The 20,026-nt window shown below is 42.6% G+C and overlaps 2 protein-coding genes and 1 long non-coding RNA gene across 3 annotated transcripts; 2 read left to right on the top strand and 1 right to left on the bottom strand.

Annotated features, from left to right (window-relative positions):
* Positions 1–304: 304 nt before the first annotated feature.
* wdr18 (WD repeat domain 18) lies at positions 305–10,237 on the bottom strand. The gene is made up of 10 exons (XM_053431011.1): positions 9,953–10,237; positions 9,673–9,783; positions 9,387–9,520; positions 7,291–7,432; positions 5,553–5,696; positions 3,075–3,139; positions 2,661–2,785; positions 1,718–1,881; positions 1,414–1,482; positions 305–481 (listed from the first exon to the last, which is right to left on the bottom strand). Exons 1-10 carry the CDS (start codon positions 10,160–10,162, stop codon positions 353–355), a joined length of 1,293 nt encoding a protein of 430 aa, XP_053286986.1. The 5' UTR covers positions 10,163–10,237; the 3' UTR covers positions 305–352.
* Positions 10,238–12,281: 2,044 nt separating this feature from the next.
* Positions 12,282–16,270, top strand: LOC128448758 (uncharacterized). Its single transcript, XM_053431532.1, has 3 exons — positions 12,282–12,381; positions 13,709–14,514; positions 16,173–16,270. The coding sequence occupies exons 1-3, from the start codon at positions 12,317–12,319 to the stop codon at positions 16,268–16,270; spliced, it is 969 nt and encodes a 322-aa protein (XP_053287507.1). The 5' UTR covers positions 12,282–12,316.
* A 2,749-nt stretch (positions 16,271–19,019) lies between these two features.
* Positions 19,020–20,006, top strand: LOC128448392 (uncharacterized). Its single transcript, XR_008339739.1, has 2 exons — positions 19,020–19,146; positions 19,345–20,006. It is a non-coding gene; the product is annotated as an uncharacterized LOC128448392 (long non-coding RNA).
* Positions 20,007–20,026: the final 20 nt, after the last annotated feature.

The raw sequence follows: 20,026 nt of genomic DNA, 5'->3' as shown, positions 1-20,026 counted from the left end.
AGTCTTTAAAGACTTCCTGCTGGAGCCTGATAATAATGAATTACAATAGTCGGGTCTCGATGTAAAGCCACTCTAGCTAAGAGGATATACGAGTGTGGAGAGCTATTCCTCCCGGGATCAATATATGATTTCTGATTTTTGATTTGATGTTGTACGTCTACCAGTGAATTGCCTTTGACTGCCCAGTCGTAAGATGAAGCAGGGGGACTCATGCAGCTCATTTAATAAACCCTCACCCCGGATGGTGTGGGGAGGTTAATAGGATATCCTAACCCCCCCCCCCAACAAGAAACACAATAGAAAGGACGTTAAAAAAAGGTTTTTATTTTTAAACAGACATCCACATTTGTGTTTATGTGGGTTTCGTGATCAGTTGACTCGAGAAGTCATAAAGATCTTTGTTGATTTTCTTCAGAGTCTGAACTTCTTCTTCCAACTCTGCGACACGAACCTTTGTGTTTTCTCCATCACCGAACACCGACTGAAACAAATACACACAAGCACACACACCTTTATTCTGAAGTTTGGGGACCTGGACTACGAAGCCAGTTCAACATGTCCAGGATTCCGTCACCTCCAGTGGTCACATGATGCTGGTTTAAACTCGTTAAGTTAACTCAGGGTTTCCTCATCAAGATGTGAGCGTCTGCCCATAGAAGGGGCCGGGTTTACAGCATATGACCAATCATGGACAGTTTGACTGACAGCAGAGCCGAGGATCAAACTGTTGTATAATAAAAATCAGGAGAACAAACCTCCAGAATAAAGGAAAAAGTTCCGCGATAGTGTCAATGAGTACGTTACAGTGCCCCCTGGTGACATTTGGTAAAAAAATATGTTACGTGACCACGAAATAATAACCCAGGGCTACAATATCTTAATCTGTTTACTTACATGACACGTGGAAGTGAAGAGCTTTATACTGTTTGATCTGTTATCTCCAACTTCACCTGGAGCAGTTTAGCTATTCAGCGTAAGTTACCATGGTGATTTACCCCGATAACAAGGGAGCGAGCTTCATAGGACTGACCACTCTGAATTAAACCTGAAGTTACCTGATGACCACAGAGCCCAGGAGGTAAGCCCCCCCCAACCAAAGGTTCTGGTAATACTTCCCTTACTCTAAACCATTGGTTCCCAAACTGGGGTACGTGTACCCCCAGGGGTACGCAAAGTGGTTCAGGGGGTACGCGGGGAAATATTTGATTTGCGTTTTGCATAACTCAACATCTTTTGTGTCCTATCGCATGCGCTGGAGATTTAATGTCTGAAGGGGTAAGCGACTGTAAAAAGTTTGGGATCCACTGCTCTAAACTAATAAATAATCAATGATTTTTAGCCTGATCTGAGGTCAGTTACCAATGTCCCTGTTTGCATTCGGGGACTCTGAGGATCCACAGAGGAAACTCTCACCTTGTCAGTCACAGCGTTCATCAGTGTGCTCAGCCTATCAGCTTTCTGCAGGAATGTCTCCTCCTCTTCCTGATATCGGCAAAATAAAAAACACAGAAATTAGAGAAAGATGAAAAATATATTTTCAAGAAATAGTGTGAATTCAGAATGAAACATTCTATTTGAATTATTCTTCTTATTTAATGATCATGTAATTTAAAGATCCACTGACTTTAATGATGATCTTGTTTAAAAATCATCAGATTTTAATGATCACGTGAATAAAGAAACTGTCCACGGGGCGAGGCTGCACCCGCTGACTCACCTGTATGCAGGGAGCGAGTCGCACACAAACTTCTCCTGATTCCGCGCCGTCGCCCTCGGAGGTGTGCAGGTGTCGGCTGAAGCGCGGCAGAGGAACAGCGGGTCGACTGTCAGGTAGGAACATGTTAGCTGGAGCCGCCGTGATGAGGACATTGGTCACTGGACCTGAACAAAGACAGGAAGTAAAGTCAGGTAAATCTGTTGACACAAATCACTGATGATGAAGCTTCTTTAACATTCTGGATGGTTTCATTGTCGGAGGCGTGGGATGAGTCCATCGGTCCAGCCAAAGGAGGGACTCTCGCTTGAAGTGACAACCTTCAGCACAGACAGGATTTGGTTATTTATGAAGTGCCAGTGATGATCACTGAGACATTTCTTCATCATGTTGATGTTGGCCACGATCGCCTATTATGAATGAGAGGAAGAAGTAGGATCTCTTCCAGAGAAAAAAGAAGTCAGAGGATTCATTAAAAAGCCAGCAGCAAACGCAGAGAAGAAAAATGTCATTAAATTCACATTCAAGACATTTTTTATAAATATTGTCATTTGAATTAAAACTTTTCACTGATCCTTTTCTCATCTAAAATTCATCACTGACACAAGAGAAATCCCAGAAAATGAAAGTTAATGATCAACCAATCAGAGGCGAGTTGAGACTACGGGTTCTGCCCAAGAGTTTTAAAGTCATCACAAGTTGAGTCCAGTACTTTTATTGATAAGGAGCAAGAGGCCTTCTATAGTGAAGCTTTTCAATCCAGGTTCGAGATAACCCAGGTTGAAGCCAACCCGGGTTAGAGTTAGCCCGGGCTGGAGTTAGCCTACGTTGAGGCTAGCCCGGGTTAATCTTGTGTTACCAGTGTTGAGCTCCAGCTGTTTGATCACATCGGTTCTATTAGCAGTGGCACAAATGACATCTGGTCATAATATTATGCGGGGCTTACCTTTGTGGGCAAGGCAGCGGATGCTCTGTTTACTCTGAACATCCCAGAGTCTGACGGTCTCATCATGTGACCCAGAGGCGAGGAGCGTCCCGTCCATCGACACAGAGAGACATGTCACCAAGTTCCTGAGGAGACAGTTCTGATCAGATACCCTGTACTGGCACTGGTAGATAATAATTATTGATCCAAAACTTAAGCTTTATAAACAGTGTATATATATGTAACATGTCTAAATATACACATCCATACAATGCACCCTACCAGACACTTTTTTTTACTTTATTTATAATTACACAATGAACAGTACAACTATTATTGATCCACTGTCTCCAACGTTATTTCATAAACATGAAGGATGACATCTGTCACATGAAACTGATTCACATCAGTGAATTATTATTAACCCGTTTTCACCTGTGACCTTTGAAGACCTGGTTTCCATCGTTGTCGGACTGAAACGATTTGTCCCGACTGAGACTCTGAAACAGATTCAAACAGTTCATGTTAATTGACGGCAGCTCAGCCGGTTGATGTATTGATTAATCAGTGTTTGATCAGACCAGTAATAAACAGTCCGACCAGTCTCTATTGTCCTCACGTGACTGTCACACTTTTCAATCGTGAGTAAAAAACTACAGGTCAGGGCCCCTTAAATTAAGGTCTTAATTATTTTTATCCGAACAATTTAAACTCAAGGTCGACTTGCACACTTGTTTCAGAGCTTTCAACTGTTTCAGTTTGAACTTCATTCTGACCTTCAACCATCAGCAGAAAATTAGTTTTAAACTATAGGTAGAATTAACACACGGAAGTTGAATGCCTCCGCCAACCAGTGCAGTTTCGGTGTACATACCTCCTCATATTTTTATACCAGTTTCATAAAATGGAACAACTAATTAACTACATGTAATCACTTCATCTTTATGTCCAAGTGACAACTGATCAAAAGTTGACGAAATTCCCTCAAGTTGGTCTTCATTCAAGATATTCCAAGTGTGCACCATATTTTAGAGATGTTCCTGAGATATTACATTCACAAGGGAAAACATGTGTTTGAGAGTTCACCTTTGACCCCCAAAGTCTATCCAGATCATCGTTGGGTCAAAGTGAACTTTACCAGATGTAATGAATTTCTCCCAAGGCAGTTTTGATACATCACATTCACAGGATGAAGATCTGGGTGAGCTCACTGTGCCCTTGCCTTTGACCTCTAGGCATCAAAATCCCAAATGACAGAACACGTAAGAGACACATCAACATGTGATGATTCTATATGACATTAAAAATCTCAGTAATCAGACATGTGCTTTTGCAAAAAGATGCCGAAAAACTAGTCCACACCTTTGTTACATCCAGACTGGACTATTGTAATTCATTATTATCAGGCTCCAGCAGGAAGTCGTTAAAGACTCTACAGCTTGTCCAAAATGCTGCAGCACGTGTCCTGAAGACAACCAGGACCAGAGACCACATGTCTCCTGTGTTAGCATCGCTACACTGGCTTCCAGTTAAATCTAGAATAGAATTTAAAATTCTCCTCCTCACCTTCAAGGCCCTGAATAATACTGACGCCATTTTACCCTAAAGAGCTGTTAGTACCTTATCAACCCACTAGAGCACTCCGCTCCCAGAACTCAGGCTGTCGTCCCTAAAGTCTCTACAAGTAGAGTAGGAGCCAGAGCTTTCAGCCATGAAGCTCCTCTGCTGTGGAATCATCCACCACTTTCAGTTCGGGAGGCAGACACCATCTGTTCGTTTAAGAGTAGACTCAAAACCTTCCTTTTTCATAAAGCTTATAGTTAGAGCTAATTAGTGCGGCAGAACGTAACTTGTCCTATGTTCTAGAATAGGAAGCGTTTAGTTTAAAAAGGCATAGAGGTATTGATGTCTGATCTACTGAGTGAGTCACATGGTTTTCATCGTACTACCATACAAACCAGTAGCCAGTCAGATTTACCTTGAGCCTCAGTGTAGCCTCAGGTTCAGCCTGTATCATTGTATCATTGATTACAAGACAAACACACCTGATGGTGCAAAGGGACTTTATGACACACGGAGCTTCTCTTTCCAGCTTCTCCTTCCTCTTCTTCATCCCTATCACATCAAAGAGATTCATATCTCATCAGTACATGTTTCTGACTTGACTTCTTCCCCGAGTCCCTTTGTTTTATCGCCTGCAGATCAGGGCCTCTGTGGCCGCACCATGGATTACGATTGTGGATCATGCATCAGAGGTCGCGGTGGTGGATCCAGTTTGATCCAGTTTGGTGGATTCTGTATCGTGAGGGCTGATCGTAGTGGTAATGGTGGATCCTGTGTCGCTTTGGCATCAGATAATGGTGGTGGACCAGGACCGAGGTGGTGGATGATGATGGATCCTCCCTGGCGGCAGTGGACAATGACTGTGGACTATAGTGGATCTGGTCTGGATGGTGGATCATGATCTTGCTGGTTGCTGACCAGAGACTATGATGCAGCAGGACTACTTGACATGTAGTATTGAAGTTATCCTTCAAGATGTTTTCCCTCATCAATGCTGCTAACAACTTTAATCCTGATGATGTTTCCTTCACTTGACATCTGTTGACTTGTGTCCGTCCTGGGAGACGGGTCCTCACATGTGTCTCTGAGGTTTCTGTGTATTTGTACCTGTTAACAGGTTTTTAGTAGTTTGTCCTGACTCTTGTTGAGGGTGAAGGACAGAGGATGTCTCACCCTGTTAAAGCCTTATGAGACGAATTGGGATTTGTGAATATGGGCTATACAAATAAAATTTGATTGATTGATATGACAGACATTTAAACTTTAAAATGTTAAGATGTAATCTATTAGATCTTATGAGGTATGATAACAGCTCTAGGGTGTGAGAGAGAATGTTATGAATCAAGTCACCTGGCTGCACAGAGACACCTGGAAAATGTTTCCATCAGTTCCTCCACAGAACAGGAAGTACTCGCAGGGGTCAAAGGTCACAGACATGATCTCCACATCAAACAGAATGGACAGGAGCAGCTCCCCTGAGGACAGCTCCCACATCTGGACAAACAGAAAAACACATGTAAACAACTGTCAGATGGACAGGTTGTTTCATTTAACATGGCTGCCACAGAACAAAAGCAGATAAACAACCGTTAAACTATTGATTAACAGCCGATAAATAGCTAATTCATTCTCACTAAACAAAAACAGACGTTTCACACATATATGTTCTCAGCTTTAACTGAGGGGACACTTGACAAACATTTGAGGACAATCAGCTGAGGATGAAGAGTGGCGCTGATCGTTTTGCTGTATTCACACTTTTTGTCACCACTGTTCAAGTTACACTGAACGCACATCTCTGCTTCACTGTCCGTGTTTGAGAATTGGGGGGGGGGGGGGTCTCGCTCCATGAACTCTCCCTGAGTCTCTGCACCATTGACTCATCCATCTGATGCACTGATCAGAAATAAGCTTGGCTTGATCACGTTCTCTCTTTATTTAACTTTAGGGCAGGGTGATATGGAAAAAAAGTCTTATCACAATAATTTTGTTCACATCAGTTGATTATATATATATATATATATATATATATATATATCATGATAAACATGAAATCATCGCCACTGCACTGAGGACCATTATATTGCAGGTCAACAAGAGACTCTGCTCCTCTGATGTGTTCTAATCACTCACTGTTAGAACTGATCTTTATAAAAACCTGCTGAATATCACTTATGTTACTGAAACAAACCGAGTGATGTTTATTCTGCAACAATCAAGTTTAAACGGGTTAGGGTTAGGGTTAATGTGTTGGTCATAATCTGCAGGAAGAACTTCTATCTGCAGGAGTGTGTGTCTGGGTGAAACTATGAAGGTAACTGAAAACATGAATCATTATGTTCAGTCCCTGTATCGATGCAGAGTCGTCCACCTCTGTGCTGTGTGCGTCAACCTTACCTGATGTGGGTGTTACTCTATTCCAGTCACATGATTGGTTCGGCCTGGCCACGCTCATTATCATTGGCTATTTGTGTTGTCTGTCAAAACATGGATGGGATGAGTTCTATTGAAGTTATATCGACATGTCTTCAATTTCTATCGGGGAAAAAAGTATATTGCGATAATTATCTATGGTTTTATCGCCCAGCCCTACACTCGAGTATACAGACTCTCTGTACCCGGTTGTACCGTTGTAATTCGGTCGGTACACTTAAAAATGACTAAGTTCGGTACCTGAGTCTGTGAACTGGTGCACCTAAATGAAAAAATGTGTTGCAGCGGTGCAACCAATGTAAAAAGTTAGTCTGGAGCCATGCAAGATGGAGAAGGTAATGATGGTAAAAGTATCATAACCTTATGATGAAGATCCTGTATTTTCTGATCAATTAACAAAGTTCCCACCACTTTGAAAATAGGTTAGCGGTTCCTCGTGCCCCGTCGCTACACTGCCCCCTACGATTTCTGGTGGTACTTCTCTGTTTTCTCTGTTTCATCTATATCCGTAATGCTTGCTCTGGAAACAGTTGGGTTTCAAGAGCCTTGCCATGATGTGTGTTGTAGTTTGGTGCTATAGAACTAGTACTAAAGCACTTCTACAATCCAGGTCAGACAGAGCATCTGTCCACCAGTGCAGGTGTTACAGTCTTACCTTGACAGTCTGGTCTAAGGAGGCAGTGGCGACTCTGGCCTGGGCGCCCATCAGGCCGCAGTGCAGGTCTGTGATTGGTAGAGAGTGACGAGACAGGACATGACGAGGATCTGGGGTGTGATTTAAATCCAGCTGTATCACACTGAAATAAAAAACAGTTTTCAGATTAAAACCTGCTTCAGAAGACACACGATTCCGAAAGTGTTTACATAATATTAACAGTCACAGTTAAAAACATGGAACATTTCTTTAAAGTGTGTGATAGTAATTTTACTATTTGGGCAATGATTGATATAAGGAACTACTTTGATGTTAAGAAAGATGAGCAAATGTTTCTCTTAGAAGTCAGGGTGTCGCTCAAGTAACTGATGTTATGACTTCCTCACACAGAGGGTCACCTAACAAAGACTTCACAGCACGGGGCTTTGTGGTGGTTGAAAACAGATGTTACACTCCAGGGGTCTGAGACAGAGTAGGGGACAGGATATTGGTCACCTATGTCTCAACATCAAAGAGGCTGATCGATAACTTTGTTCCTCTCTAGGAGGAGCTTGAAGATGTATAAAGTGTTGCTTCTCCTGTATATCATTCCTCAGTGTATAAAATCTATCCCATGGTCTTGAACATTGAAGCCCATCTGCAGATGTTGAATTAATCTTCCAGAAAGACATTGTAATGACTTGTGCTTGACTATTGAGAAATTCCCAAGACAATCGTCAACATGAAAAAATCAAATAATCAATCTAAACTTCCTTCCGTTTAAGTTTAGTTCACATTTATGACAGTCACCTGAACCATGGTGACAATATACCAAACACTAAAAGGCCCTCTGCTATCGAGTGATTGCTCACATGAATGCGGTAATGCATTTTGTGTCAGGGCTCCCTCTTGCAGATAAGATTGTGTGTTCTCAAACCTCAAAGGAAATACATAATACACTGTTTTTAAAAAAATGAAGGGAATGCTTCACATTATAAAACCAAGTCAGTTCAACTTCAGATATCTCACAGCCCAAAGGGGGAGGCGTGTTAAGATGTGATTGGTCCAGCTCAGTTCGCTCAGGTGGGAAATCGGGTGAGTTGAGGTGTGTTGTGGTGAGTTGTGGTGAGTTAAGGTGTGTTAAGGTGTGTTAAGGTGAGTTGAGGTGAGTTGAGGTGAGGTGTGGTGTGGTGAGTGTTGTGGTGAGTTGATGTGAGTTGATGTGAGTTGAGTTGTGTTGAGTTGAGGTGAGTGTTGTGGTGAGTTGTGGGGAGTTGTGGTGAGGTGAGTTGTGTTGAGTTGAGGTGAGTGTTGTGGTGAGTTGTGGGGAGTTGTGGTGAGGTGAGTGTTGTGGTGAGTTGTGGTGAGTTGAGGTGAGTTGTGTTGAGTTGAGGTGAGTGTTGTGGTGAGTTGAGGTGAGTTGAGGTGAGTTGAGGTGAGGTGAGTGTTGTGGTGAGTTGATGTGAGTTGATGTGAGTTGAGTTGTGTTGAGTTGAGGTGAGTGTTGTGGGGAGTTGTGGGGAGTTGTGGTGAGGTGAGTGTTGTGGTGAGTTGTGGTGAGTTGAGGTGAGTTGTGTTGAGTTGAGGTGAGTGTTGTGGTGAGTTGTGGTGAGTTGAGGTGAGTTGAGGTGAGTTGAGGTGAGGTGAGTGTTGTGGTGAGTTGTGGTGAGTTGTGGTGAGTTGAGGTGAGTTGAGGTGAGTTGAGTTTTGGTGAGTTGAGGTGAGTTGAGTTTTGGTGAGGGGAGTGTTGTGGTGAGTTGTGGTGAGTTGAGGTGAGTTGAGGTGAGTTGAGTTTTGGTGAGTTGAGGTGAGTGTTGAGGTCAGTTGAGTTTTGGTGAGGGGAGTGTTGTGGTGAGTTGAGTTGTGGTGAGTGTTGTGGTGAGTTGAGTTTTGGTGAGGTGAGTGTTGAGGTGAGTTGAGTTGTGTTGTGTTGAGTTGAGGTGAGGTGAGTGTTGTGGTGAGTTGAGTTTTGGTGAGGTGAGTGTTGAGGTGAGTTGAGTTGTGTTGTGTTGAGTTGAGGTGAGGTGAGTGTTGTGGTGAGTTGAGGTGAGTTGTGGTGAGTTGATGTGAGTTGAATTGTGTTGTGTTGAGTTGAGGTGAGTGTTGTGGTCAGTTACCTGCACAGACTCCACACCAGAGCCAGGTTGTCTTTTCCTCCAGAAATAAAATGGCTGCCGTCGTCAGTGAACTTCAGACAGGTGACATCCTGATAGTGACGACTGAGGACAGACAGCAGTTTACCTGTGCACACCTGAACCAATCAGAGAGAGGTTCAGGTGAACCAATCAGAGAGAGGGAGTTTAAATCAGCAGGACAGACGGGTTGCCATAGAAACCAAAGGCTTTCAAATTTTTAATTCCAAAACAGAAAAGCATGAAGAAGAAAGAAGAAGAAATAAAACACCTCCCACAGGTAGATGGCCTCCGCGATTCCAGCAGCGAGGAAGAGTCCGTCAGGGGAAGCTGTCACACACGTGACCACACCTGGACACACAATCTTCTGCTGCAACTGATCCTGCAAAAAAAAACACACACACGTTGCGGGTTTTTAAATGACGTTTTTATGAACAGGGTTTGGTGTGAGCGTCCCAGCAGAGGACCGAGTGAGTCCGGGTGAGTCCGGGTCAGTCCCGATGAGTCCGGGTGAGTCCGGGTCAGTCCGGGTGAGTCCGGGGGGCTCGTACCTTCCTCTGGATCTCCCAGACGTTGATGAAGTTCTTTCCGAACTGGCCAGAGAGCAGGAACTCGCCGCGGAGCAGCGACAGCGTCCGGGCCGAGCTGTTCCCTCCCCGGTACGAGAGCAGGCTGGAGCCGCTGTACAGGTCGAACACGGTGCTGTTCCACAGCTGAGAGCCGGAGTCACTGGTCACTACAACCTCCAGAGGAGACGACATGCTGGCTGCAACCACAACAAACCCGCACACGCGGTTCTTCTTCTTCTTCTACTTCTTCTTCTTCTTCTTCTTCTTCTTGTTTGTACGGCTCTTTGGCGGGTGGCAGCCGACGTTAAGGAGCATTACTGCCACCTACTGTTTTGGACTCTGAGTTATCTGGGTCATATTAAATTATTTTGTCTCACTCAAATAAATAAATATAATAATCTATAATAAAAAAAGTTTCTCCATGTTTGTAGTTTCTCTCTTTTTCTTTTCTCCTTCTCTAACAGACTTATGACAGTGAAGCGTCACAGGCTCCACTGACTCCTCTGTTGTTCAGTGACCGTCCTGTAGGATGTGTGTTTATTAAGTGTATTGTTGAGTCTTGTGTGTCCTCGGCCTATAGTCACCATGTGCTGCTCCTTGTTGTTTCCTCACTTCCTGTTGTATAAAGCGGTTTCCTGCTGGAGCTGCATCCAGCTGCTGTTCTTTAATCATGTTTTATTATTGTTTTTGCTTCATATTTACTGAGTGAATCGTCCTCGACTTCTTCATGATTCAGTTCTTTGATAATAAATCCACCTTCATTGCTCTGATTCCTCTGTGTGCTGGTATCCACATAGACGTTGTAGAAAATATTCATATTTGGAAATCTCACATATCTTATGATCTCAATCTTACTGTTAGATGAAAATGACATTAACAACATTAATGCTGAACACGAATCTGTCCACAAAACAACATTCCTCTTCCACCACTCGTTGAGAACAACACATCATCCTGATCGTGGGTCTGCTCGTTTTTCAAAACCCAAGACACTATTGAAATTAGGATAGTTATTTGTTAAAAGATGGAACAATCAACAACAAAGCAAAATAGTTTTATTTGTAAAGCATAAGAAATCAATATGAAATCATAAAGCCCAAGACCCATTGTCAACATGTCAGTAGAATGTTAGGAATCTTTTCACAATGGGATTACATGACTCATTTTCATGTTGGATTCATCACAAGTTACCTGATGTACGCGACACTTTTGATTTTCAAGGTAAAAGACCCGAAGCACAGAGTTTGAAAACTATTCAATTGAAAAACAAACAGTTACCACAGAAGAGGTTCAGTTTACATCAGGGTTTTTAAAGAATGCTCAAAATTCTTTCTCTTATGCGTTGAGCAACATGCCTGGGGGGGTCTCTGTATCATGCTCTTGCAGGAGGTCAGTTGCTGCAGCAGTGTTCCACTCAGCCAAAAAAGTTGTCCTCTAAACATTGAGCATTATGCAGCAAGCAGCAACAATATCAGGGATTACAGAAATGTGCACATCACAAATCTTGGCGTGGGTTAGGGTTCTAGACATTCAGAGGCGCTCCGCCATCAGGGGCCCAGCAGGGTTAGTTAGACCAGAAAACAAAGAGGATGAAGTGATTAATGAGCCTGGAAGTGAAAATCAGATTAGATCTGTTAAAAATGTCTCAGAAAAGAAAACATCCAGAGGAGACAATACTCTGCTGCAGACATTGAAACGTTCCAACAGAAGACTAAAGGATCCCGACTAGTGAATGTTGAAGATCATTTCTCAGACCTGAACTCTTTCATTGAGTCTACAGCATGTTAATAGAGAAGATGTTCTAACAGAACAGGAAATATAGAGATTAAAGAAACTGATTGTCAAACTTAAAACTCAGATCATTGATGATGATGTCTAATATCGATAACTTGGTTTTCTCTGTGTGTTGCTGTTCTGTTCTTCTCTGTTCTTCTCAACCTTCTGAGTGAATTCAATGTTGGGACTTTATGTTCAGAATATTCACCAACCGGTCGAGTCAGATGTTAAGTCTGGCTCTAGAGGTTTATCCAGTTATAAGGTTAAATGTGTGTGTTTCTCTGTGTGTGTGTGTGTGGGGGGGGGGGGGGTCTGTGCTCACACACACACATATGCTGAGGTAAACATTTGTCAGATTAATGTTGACAAGCTGCTCTGTTTAATCCTCCTTCCTCTGTCACAGCAGCCAATCAGAGCAGCCCTGACTCTCTTCCCTCCCCCACCATGAGATGTGTGTGTGTGTGTGTGTGTGTGTGTGAGTGTGTGTGTGTGTGTGTGTGTGTGTGTGTGTGATCAGACACTGTGTCAGCTCGGTCGCCGTGGCAGCAGTATTGTGAGGAAGGAGCTTGTATGAAGCGTCGCTGTGTTCCTCTGAGAGGAGACCACAACCTGCTGACCCCCGACACACACGCACTGTGAGTAACACACACACACACACACACACACACACACACACACACACACACACACGTGTCTCTCTATAGTTGTGAGGACACTCATTGACATAATGCACTCCCTAACAATCACAACTAAATGCCTAACTCCAAACCCTGACCCAATTGAATTTGTGAGGACCAGCCAAGATGTCCTCACAGTGATGGTATAGAACCAAAATTCGCCCTCATAACTATAGATAGACATGCCCCCCCCCCCCACACACACACTGTGAGTAGTAGATAGATAGATGTACTTTATTGATCCCAATTTGGGAAGTTATTGTATCACAGTAGCAGGTCAAGGATATTTCACAGAGAGCAAAGAACAAAGGCTTAATACAAGAGACGAGAAAAGAGACAAGCGTTCAATATTGCAGTCCTTGTTTGAAACATGTCTAAAATAAATAAATATGCCTCTAAGATGTGCAGTTAAAAATGAATATAATATGATATGTGCAAAAAAATTATTAAATTCGAAGTAATCCAAGAGTTTTGGTTTGGACATAAACTGTCTGTCCACTAGGTGGTGGAGGGTGCTCGTGGTTGTCCATGATGGAAAACAGTTTGTTCAAAGTCCTCCTTTCCACCACCACTTCAAAAGAGTCCGGTTTGCAGCCAATGACGGGAAACATCCTTTCCCAGAATACCTGTTGAACTTCTTATGTGTGAAGAACTTTCCGCTCAGTGGGCTCCACGGCTGGTAGTTAGGATAGCAGCGTACAGTCCAGGTCTTCAAGGTGGTTTGCTCTAGGAATTTATGTATTCTGTGGATGTCTTCCTCATGTGGCTCACAGAGCACATACCAGTCAGTGGCCTCCTGAGTCACCTCCTCACAGTCCTTATGGATGCAGGCTGGCGCTGGACACGAGGGACATACAAGAGGACAGTGACATTGTATGCATCCAGAGCATTTGCATACAGAAGTGTTTTACTGTCTCTTGTGGGTAGTTAACATACTGAGGAAATGAAGGTAAAGTTTTGTCAAGTGTGACATGATTGAAGAATAAAAGAAAACAGGTTGCTAAACATGTAGCCATTGCCATTATGTCCCCAGGACAAATACTGAAAAAGATTAAAAGAATAAAGTAACAAAACTGACAAAAGGACAAAATTTAAGAAAGAAACAACAGGAGCTGCTGTCACCTAGCACAGCGCCACACACACAATGTGAGAAACACACACACACATTCACAGACACCGTGAGTAACACACATCGTGTTTCTTTGTGTTTCATCGTGTTTTGTCATGTTTCATACATTTTCTATAAAAGCTTCAGATTAAAAAAGCTTGAACTGACGTCCTGCAGGTCGGGGGTCAGGAACTGCCCTGTCATCCGGGTGAGGTTGGAAGGCGTGGCCTCTCACTCAGGACACCAGAGGGACTTGTCCAGCAGTAAATCGGCTGTGGGGTCAACGAGGCGACGCCCAGCGTCTTCAACTCGTCGCCTGAGATTTGAAGATGAGACAGAGACAGAGGCGGAGTCTCGTTACCAGGAGAGACAGCAGCAGAGAAGATGGGCGGGGCAGCAGGGGACAAGTGTCTTGGTCTCCAGACTGAACCTGAACCTGTACGTCAGTGGTCAGGCGGGGCCACCTGTACCTGTTGACAGGGGGCGGAGCCTGTCCCGGCCCCATGTCAACCTGAGGACTGAGCCAATCAGAGAGACCTACATTGGCCCTGTCACACCTCAGAACAAATCCCCCTGCAGAGGGGGCGGGGCTGAGCGTGTCACCAACATTCAGATGAGGAGTAGAACCAATGAGGGCACACCTACCACAGACCTGCCAATCAACCCTTATGCTCCTGACCAACTGACCACGCCTGCCTTCATATGTCCCTCCCCGTCCTCTCCTCCTCTTGTGATGTCAGTGATGACGTCACAGAGTGTCGGGCTCAATGGTTCAGAGGAAGAACAGGATCTGAACCACGACCAGGATACTCAGGGGAGACCTGAAGGACTTGAGCCCAACAAAGAGCTCCAATCTGTGGCAGAGCCGAGAGACCAGAGTCCCTGTGTGGAGGTGGAGGAGGGAGGAGGGATCAGAAGGATGAAGAACTCTTCTTCTTCCTCTTCTTCTTCCTCTTCTTCAGGGACAAGCCCAGAAGCAACAGGTCAGATTATTTACATTTATATCATAATACAGTGTATATACAATACAATACATTACATTACATTTAATTTAGCTGACGGTTTTATCCAAAGCGACTTACAATAAGTGCATAAACCCAGGACCCCTAACCCAGGACGACAAGAATCAAGAAAGTACAATTTCTTCAAAATAAAGCAAAACTACAGAGTGCTATAAGTAAGTGACATTTCAGTGTTAGTTTCAATTTTTTTAAGGTATAATCGGAATAGGTGTCAACTTTCTGATGTACGGATGTCGAGTGTTAAGCTCGCATATACTCAATTTATATAAAACTGGTCTGATATAATCAGCCTACATTTAATCAATTTATATATATAATAAGTTTAAGTATATCAGTTTATAAATAATATATATATATATATATACATTATTATATATGTTTACATATAATCAGTTTACATATACTCAGATTATATATTATCTTTATATGTAATCATACATCAAAGAGTTCATAGCACTGTACTATCCCAATAGATCAATAATATATATTAGTGCTGTCAAACGATTAAAATATTTAATCGCGATTAATCGCATTTATGTCATCGTTAACTCAAAATTAATCGCGATTCTAAATGTCCCTTCATTATTTTTTATTCCATAATTTTTTTTCGTTTTAATGCTCTTATCAACATGGAAAGTGGATTGGCTTGCTTTATGCAAATGTTTTTTTTTCTTTCATTACATTACATTTCATTTAGCTGACGCTTTTATCCAAAGCGACAATAAGTGCATCAACCCCGAGGGAACAGACCCAGAACAACAAGAATCAAGAAAGTACAATTTCTTAAAAATAAAGCAAAACTACAAAGTGCTATAAGTAAGTGACATTTAAGTGCTACTAAAAGTGTTAGTTTCAAAGAGTTGTTAGTGTTTTTTTTTTTTATTGTTTTTTTTTATTCAAGTTAAAGTCGGAAGAGGTGTGTTTTTAGTTTTATTGAAAAACAACATTGCCAAACAGGGCGGTACATAATAAAATTATAAAGTGCACATTTCAGGTAAACAAGGACTCAGCCTACAGAGCAGTTAAACCATGGCTTAATATTTTCTTTTTGTCAAGTTTGCTGTGAACATGGCAGTCAGGCCTCTTATTTCAGAATCAATGAACCGTAACAGTTAGGTTACCAATAAAAGGTAAAACTACTACTTCTTTGCTTTCAGCAGCTACTCAAACAGACAAGCAACAAAATAACAAACAAACAAAATACACAGGCATGTGTCGGCCTACTTTGAAATAAATTAATTTATAATAATAGAGAGCCCCCGGACCGATGCGCTATCTGGGAGCACACACACACACACACACACACACACAGACACACACAGACTCGCCCGCTCCTGGTACTTCATGACGGCCTGATACGATGATGTTTTAAAAATTATTGTGACTTAGTCAAGCACCAACAGAAAGCGTGTGTCACACGGCGAAAGTGAGAGTCGGCAGCTCTGCATTAATCTCTCGAGAAAAAATTTGACGTCGTTAAAATGGATTTGCGTTAACGCCGTTAATACCGCATTTAACTGACAGCACTAATATATGTATATTATATATTTATCATTTAATCATTTTACTATTGTTGAGATAAACACACACTAAAATCTCATCTTCTGATTTGATCACAGCTGAGAGACCAGCCCCACCCATCCAAGAGAGCAGCAGGAATGGACGGGTCAACCAGCCAATAAGAACAAAGCTCTACACTTCACTTCCTGAACAGTGAGTCTGAGCGACGCCCCTAACGCCTCACATATCAACCTGTCACCATGGAAACCACAGTGTAGCATCATTGAGGTCAAAGCTGAGACCTCATCAAGATTCAGAACCTGTCGATCAAATGTCAGCCCAGTGATTGGTCAGGGAACAGGAAGTAGGAAGGATCAAGTCCCCTCACAATCCTGTAGTGTTCAGCGTTTATTCAGCCGTTGTTCAGATCTACGACTCCTGAAGTCAGGACCTGATGAATGAGAATCTTCACAGATACGTACTCCACTGAAACATATCACTGCTGATAAGGTCACACCTGAAGGAGTTAGGGTTAACTCCGAGACTTTTCTAAACGATGACACGGATACGATACGATATTCTTTATCGTCCCTGTAGGAGAAAATATATTGGACTCAGTGCTGCACAGATAAACGCCTGAACAGTAAGAATAATAATCACACAATTACATTTAAAACAACAATCAAGTGCTGCCAGCTAACACAACCCTGTGGGGCACCGGTGCTGATGCATGTGGATTCTGAGAGGATGTTGTTGACTGAAATGTTGACGTTGATTGGTTAAGAAATGATTGTCTTTTGAAATGAGCAGATGAGGGTGGAGTGTATTAAAAATGTAACTAAAATACAAACTAATAAAATAAACGAGGCGCTTTTCAGTTGTGTTCACGTTAGTAATATCTTGATAGAGTTCATCGACATGAAATTCTGTTCTATAATGTCCTGATGATGTCATCAGCAGCTGCTTGGTTCATTTCAAACTCTTTTCACAGCTGCTCCTTCATTATATTTCAAATCTACCTTTTTCCTGTCAATACAGTCTTTAACCCTCTTAGTTATGTGAGGCTTAGTGTTGAGGTACACTATGTCCTTTTTAGTAACCAGTGACCACATCAATGTCCAGGTTAAGAAATGAGTCCCAGTCGTGCAGACGGAGGATCCTTTGAGTGTCTCTAACCCACAGTCTCCATCTTGGTTGGTGGCTCACCAGAATGGGACAGAGTGCAGAGTATGCGTTTTTGATGTTTCCATAGCATTTATCTGAAACGTTGTTGTCCTGTTCCAGTTTGCCTTGGTTAAAATCATCTCAAATTAAAATAAGAATATTCTCTTATTGATCGGCTCTTATCAGTCACATGACTCGACTACAAGCGGTGAATACAAGGCGTCGCTAACACTTCCTGTCGGTCACAGTTTGTCAGCGTGTTGGTTTGTCCTAAATAAGAGATGAGCCGGACTGGTCCAATTCAAGTATTTATTGAGACGCAATGAAAGTTGAACAACATAGCAGTTATCACAGCCTAGGCTAAATCAGTTAGCAGTTGGTAGTTAATAATGGCCCCGACCAGAAGGGGTTTGATATATAACAGTAGATTTAATGTGATTGGTTTAAAATATTGGAGGAGAGTCACTGCAAATCACTCTGGTTCTCCCTTATTGGTCCCCAGCTGTAGTCCCCGCCTCTTGTCACAGAATCCAGGAAGTGACAAGAAGCCGTCCTCTGTCTCGCTGCCGGTTGCTTGACAACCCTCCCTCTCCTGATAGGTCGATGTTGTTTCATAAACGAGACTTGAGTAGAGAACGTTGTGTTTCTGCTTCCTCGGCTGTTCCACCGACTGTTCCACAACGAAGTCACTGTGAACCTGGGACAGCTGCCTGAAACGCTACGTGATGTCGAATGAGTCTGAGGGAGTTACGCCTTAATATGTAAAAGTTAGAAATGAACAATTAAAGTACAGTATATCGTATGTCACAAATTCAGAGTCTTCAAAACAGACAGCAGCTCTTAGCAGACCTTTTATCAAGACAGGTGACTAAACACCCGTGTGACACACACATTCTAATGTCAAGATTAGACATTAGAAATCGAAAGGTTATTATTAAATAATTTGTGTGAAGGCCTTATATCCGGCTCAAACTGGTCCTACCCTCCTTTCATTTGTTGGGAGTTTCTGTTTCACTCACAGGCCTCCAGAGAAACTTAGATTTTACATTCTCAACAAGTTCCACCTCGTCGTCTCTCCAAGAAAAGAAATCCCTGCTCTTACTTTTCACCATCACTGTTCTACAATCTACTTCCTGTTTACATCACATGACCAGTGTACGTTCAGGTGTGTCAGTATCGACACGTAGTTATTAACATCTGTGACTTCCAGATTCAGCAGCAGAGAAGAACCTTCTCGGCTTTCTCTGCGTCGTCTTCTCTCCAGCGTCAGACTCGGCAGGACTCGAACTAGCAGCCTGGATCGACACAGCATCAGGTCCCGCCCCTCAGCATTAGACCCCGCCCCCTCCAGTTTGCTGAGTTTGGTGAGAAATCATCAATTATCAGGTTTCTTTGTTCTACTTCTTGTTCTCTGAACTTCATGTTTCATGTCTGTCCAGCAGGGGTCGCCCTTCTTCCAGTTCAGGAAGGTGTTGTCAGTTCAGAGTGTTGTCTCCGGGCAGAAGAAGAGAGATGGGGACTACAGACCAGCTGCCGACACATGACTCACCTGTTCAAATATCAAATCTTCAGAGGCCGTCACCATGAAGCCAGAGACGCTGGTATCACTGTGGTAGTAACAGAAGAGCTCCATCGCAACCAATGCTGCAAGTTCACTTCAACAGTTCAACTACCGACCAATCAAATGGAGATGACTGCACGTCACATGATGAGCAGGGGACACGTGGGATGTCCCTTCCTGGTCCAGGCCCCACAGAGACAACCAATTACGTTGGAGTAATACAGTGATAGCCAATCAAAACCTCAGTTTCTTGCAGCGATGTTTGAGCCTCGAGGACGTGGATCGTCCATGTCCTCAACGTTCTGCCGTTTCTGTTTGAACTGAATCGAGCAAGGAACCGACGTAGATGATGAGGGGCCGTGACTCGGGTACTTACAATACTACAACAATGAAACAACCGTTTAATAACACTGGATTGACGGTGTATTTATTTTGTATTTATATGGAGTACATTCATTAATATGAGTACAATGGTTCTTAATGTACCAGAATTAGTCTCATAGAAAATTTCATCTGCAGAAAATATTCAGAAAACATTATTATCTGTGCATTAACGTGTTCTGCAGGTGGTCACGTGGGGGACATGGACGCTTCCTTTTCGGTCAAAGACGAGATCCTGGAGGTGAACGTGGAGAAGGGGGCGTGTCTCAGTCTGGATCAGGTGACCCACCTGTTCGGGTCCTCCCACACATGAGGACAATTTGGAGGCGATGGCAGCGCCATCTATATTACAACAACTGAATTACAGCACCTGAACTCAGCTTCTTTACCAAAGCACAGCTGTGGCCCCTGGTCCAATCAGAACACAGAACCTGATGACGCTGTTCACAGTTTGTTTTGATTAAGATTCTCAGAACAAAATATCAAACCTAGTTCAAAGAGAAAAAATAAAGGTCCAGTTCAGTTTGTTAAGTTTGAAATCTTATCAAAGTGATTTTCAATTCATTGTTGTTTATATTAACGTTGTGTTGTATAATATTATTTGATGTTATTACATATTAATTAATAGTATTGATGCTAATTAATGTTAATGTTGATTAAAGACATCAGTTGTGCTTCCTGTGCTTTAATAGCAGGTTATTAGAACTTTACAGTTTTTAAACTGTGATTCTAAAAATCAATGACAAACTGATCAATCACAGTTTAACTTTAACCATCAACATCATTTCAGGTGAACCTGAAACTAAATGACAGAAACTGTTGATTATTAAAGAACAAGTTTTTTTTATTTATGAAGAGTCAGCAACT

This window comes from Pleuronectes platessa, chromosome 9 (genome assembly GCF_947347685.1).
Source record: "Pleuronectes platessa chromosome 9, fPlePla1.1, whole genome shotgun sequence".
Lineage (NCBI taxonomy): Eukaryota > Metazoa > Chordata > Actinopteri > Pleuronectiformes > Pleuronectidae > Pleuronectes > Pleuronectes platessa.
Note: the sequence above shows the minus strand (reverse complement) of the source record. Positions and strands in the feature narration are given on the sequence as shown.

What these genes read in the sequence shown, in the direction of transcription:
- wdr18 (XM_053431011.1), bottom strand. Translation starts at nt 10,162, where the DNA reads ATGTCGTCTCCTCTGGAGGTTGTAGTGACCAGTGACTCCGGCTCTCAG. An exon ending in CCTTAGACCAGACTGTCAAG is followed by an intron (nt 5,697 to 7,290) that starts GTAAGACTGTAA and finishes CTGTTTGTCCAG; the next exon opens with ATGTGGGAGCTGTCCTCAGG. An exon ending in GACTCGCTCCCTGCATACAG is followed by an intron (nt 1,483 to 1,717) that starts GTGAGTCAGCGG and finishes TGCCGATATCAG; the next exon opens with GAAGAGGAGGAGACATTCCT.
- LOC128448758 (XM_053431532.1), top strand. Translation starts at nt 12,317, where the DNA reads ATGAAGCGTCGCTGTGTTCCTCTGAGAGGAGACCACAACCTGCTGACC. An exon ending in ACCCCCGACACACACGCACT is followed by an intron (nt 12,382 to 13,708) that starts GTGAGTAACACA and finishes GACGTCCTGCAG; the next exon opens with GTCGGGGGTCAGGAACTGCC. An exon ending in GACAAGCCCAGAAGCAACAG is followed by an intron (nt 14,515 to 16,172) that starts GTCAGATTATTT and finishes ATTTGATCACAG; the next exon opens with CTGAGAGACCAGCCCCACCC.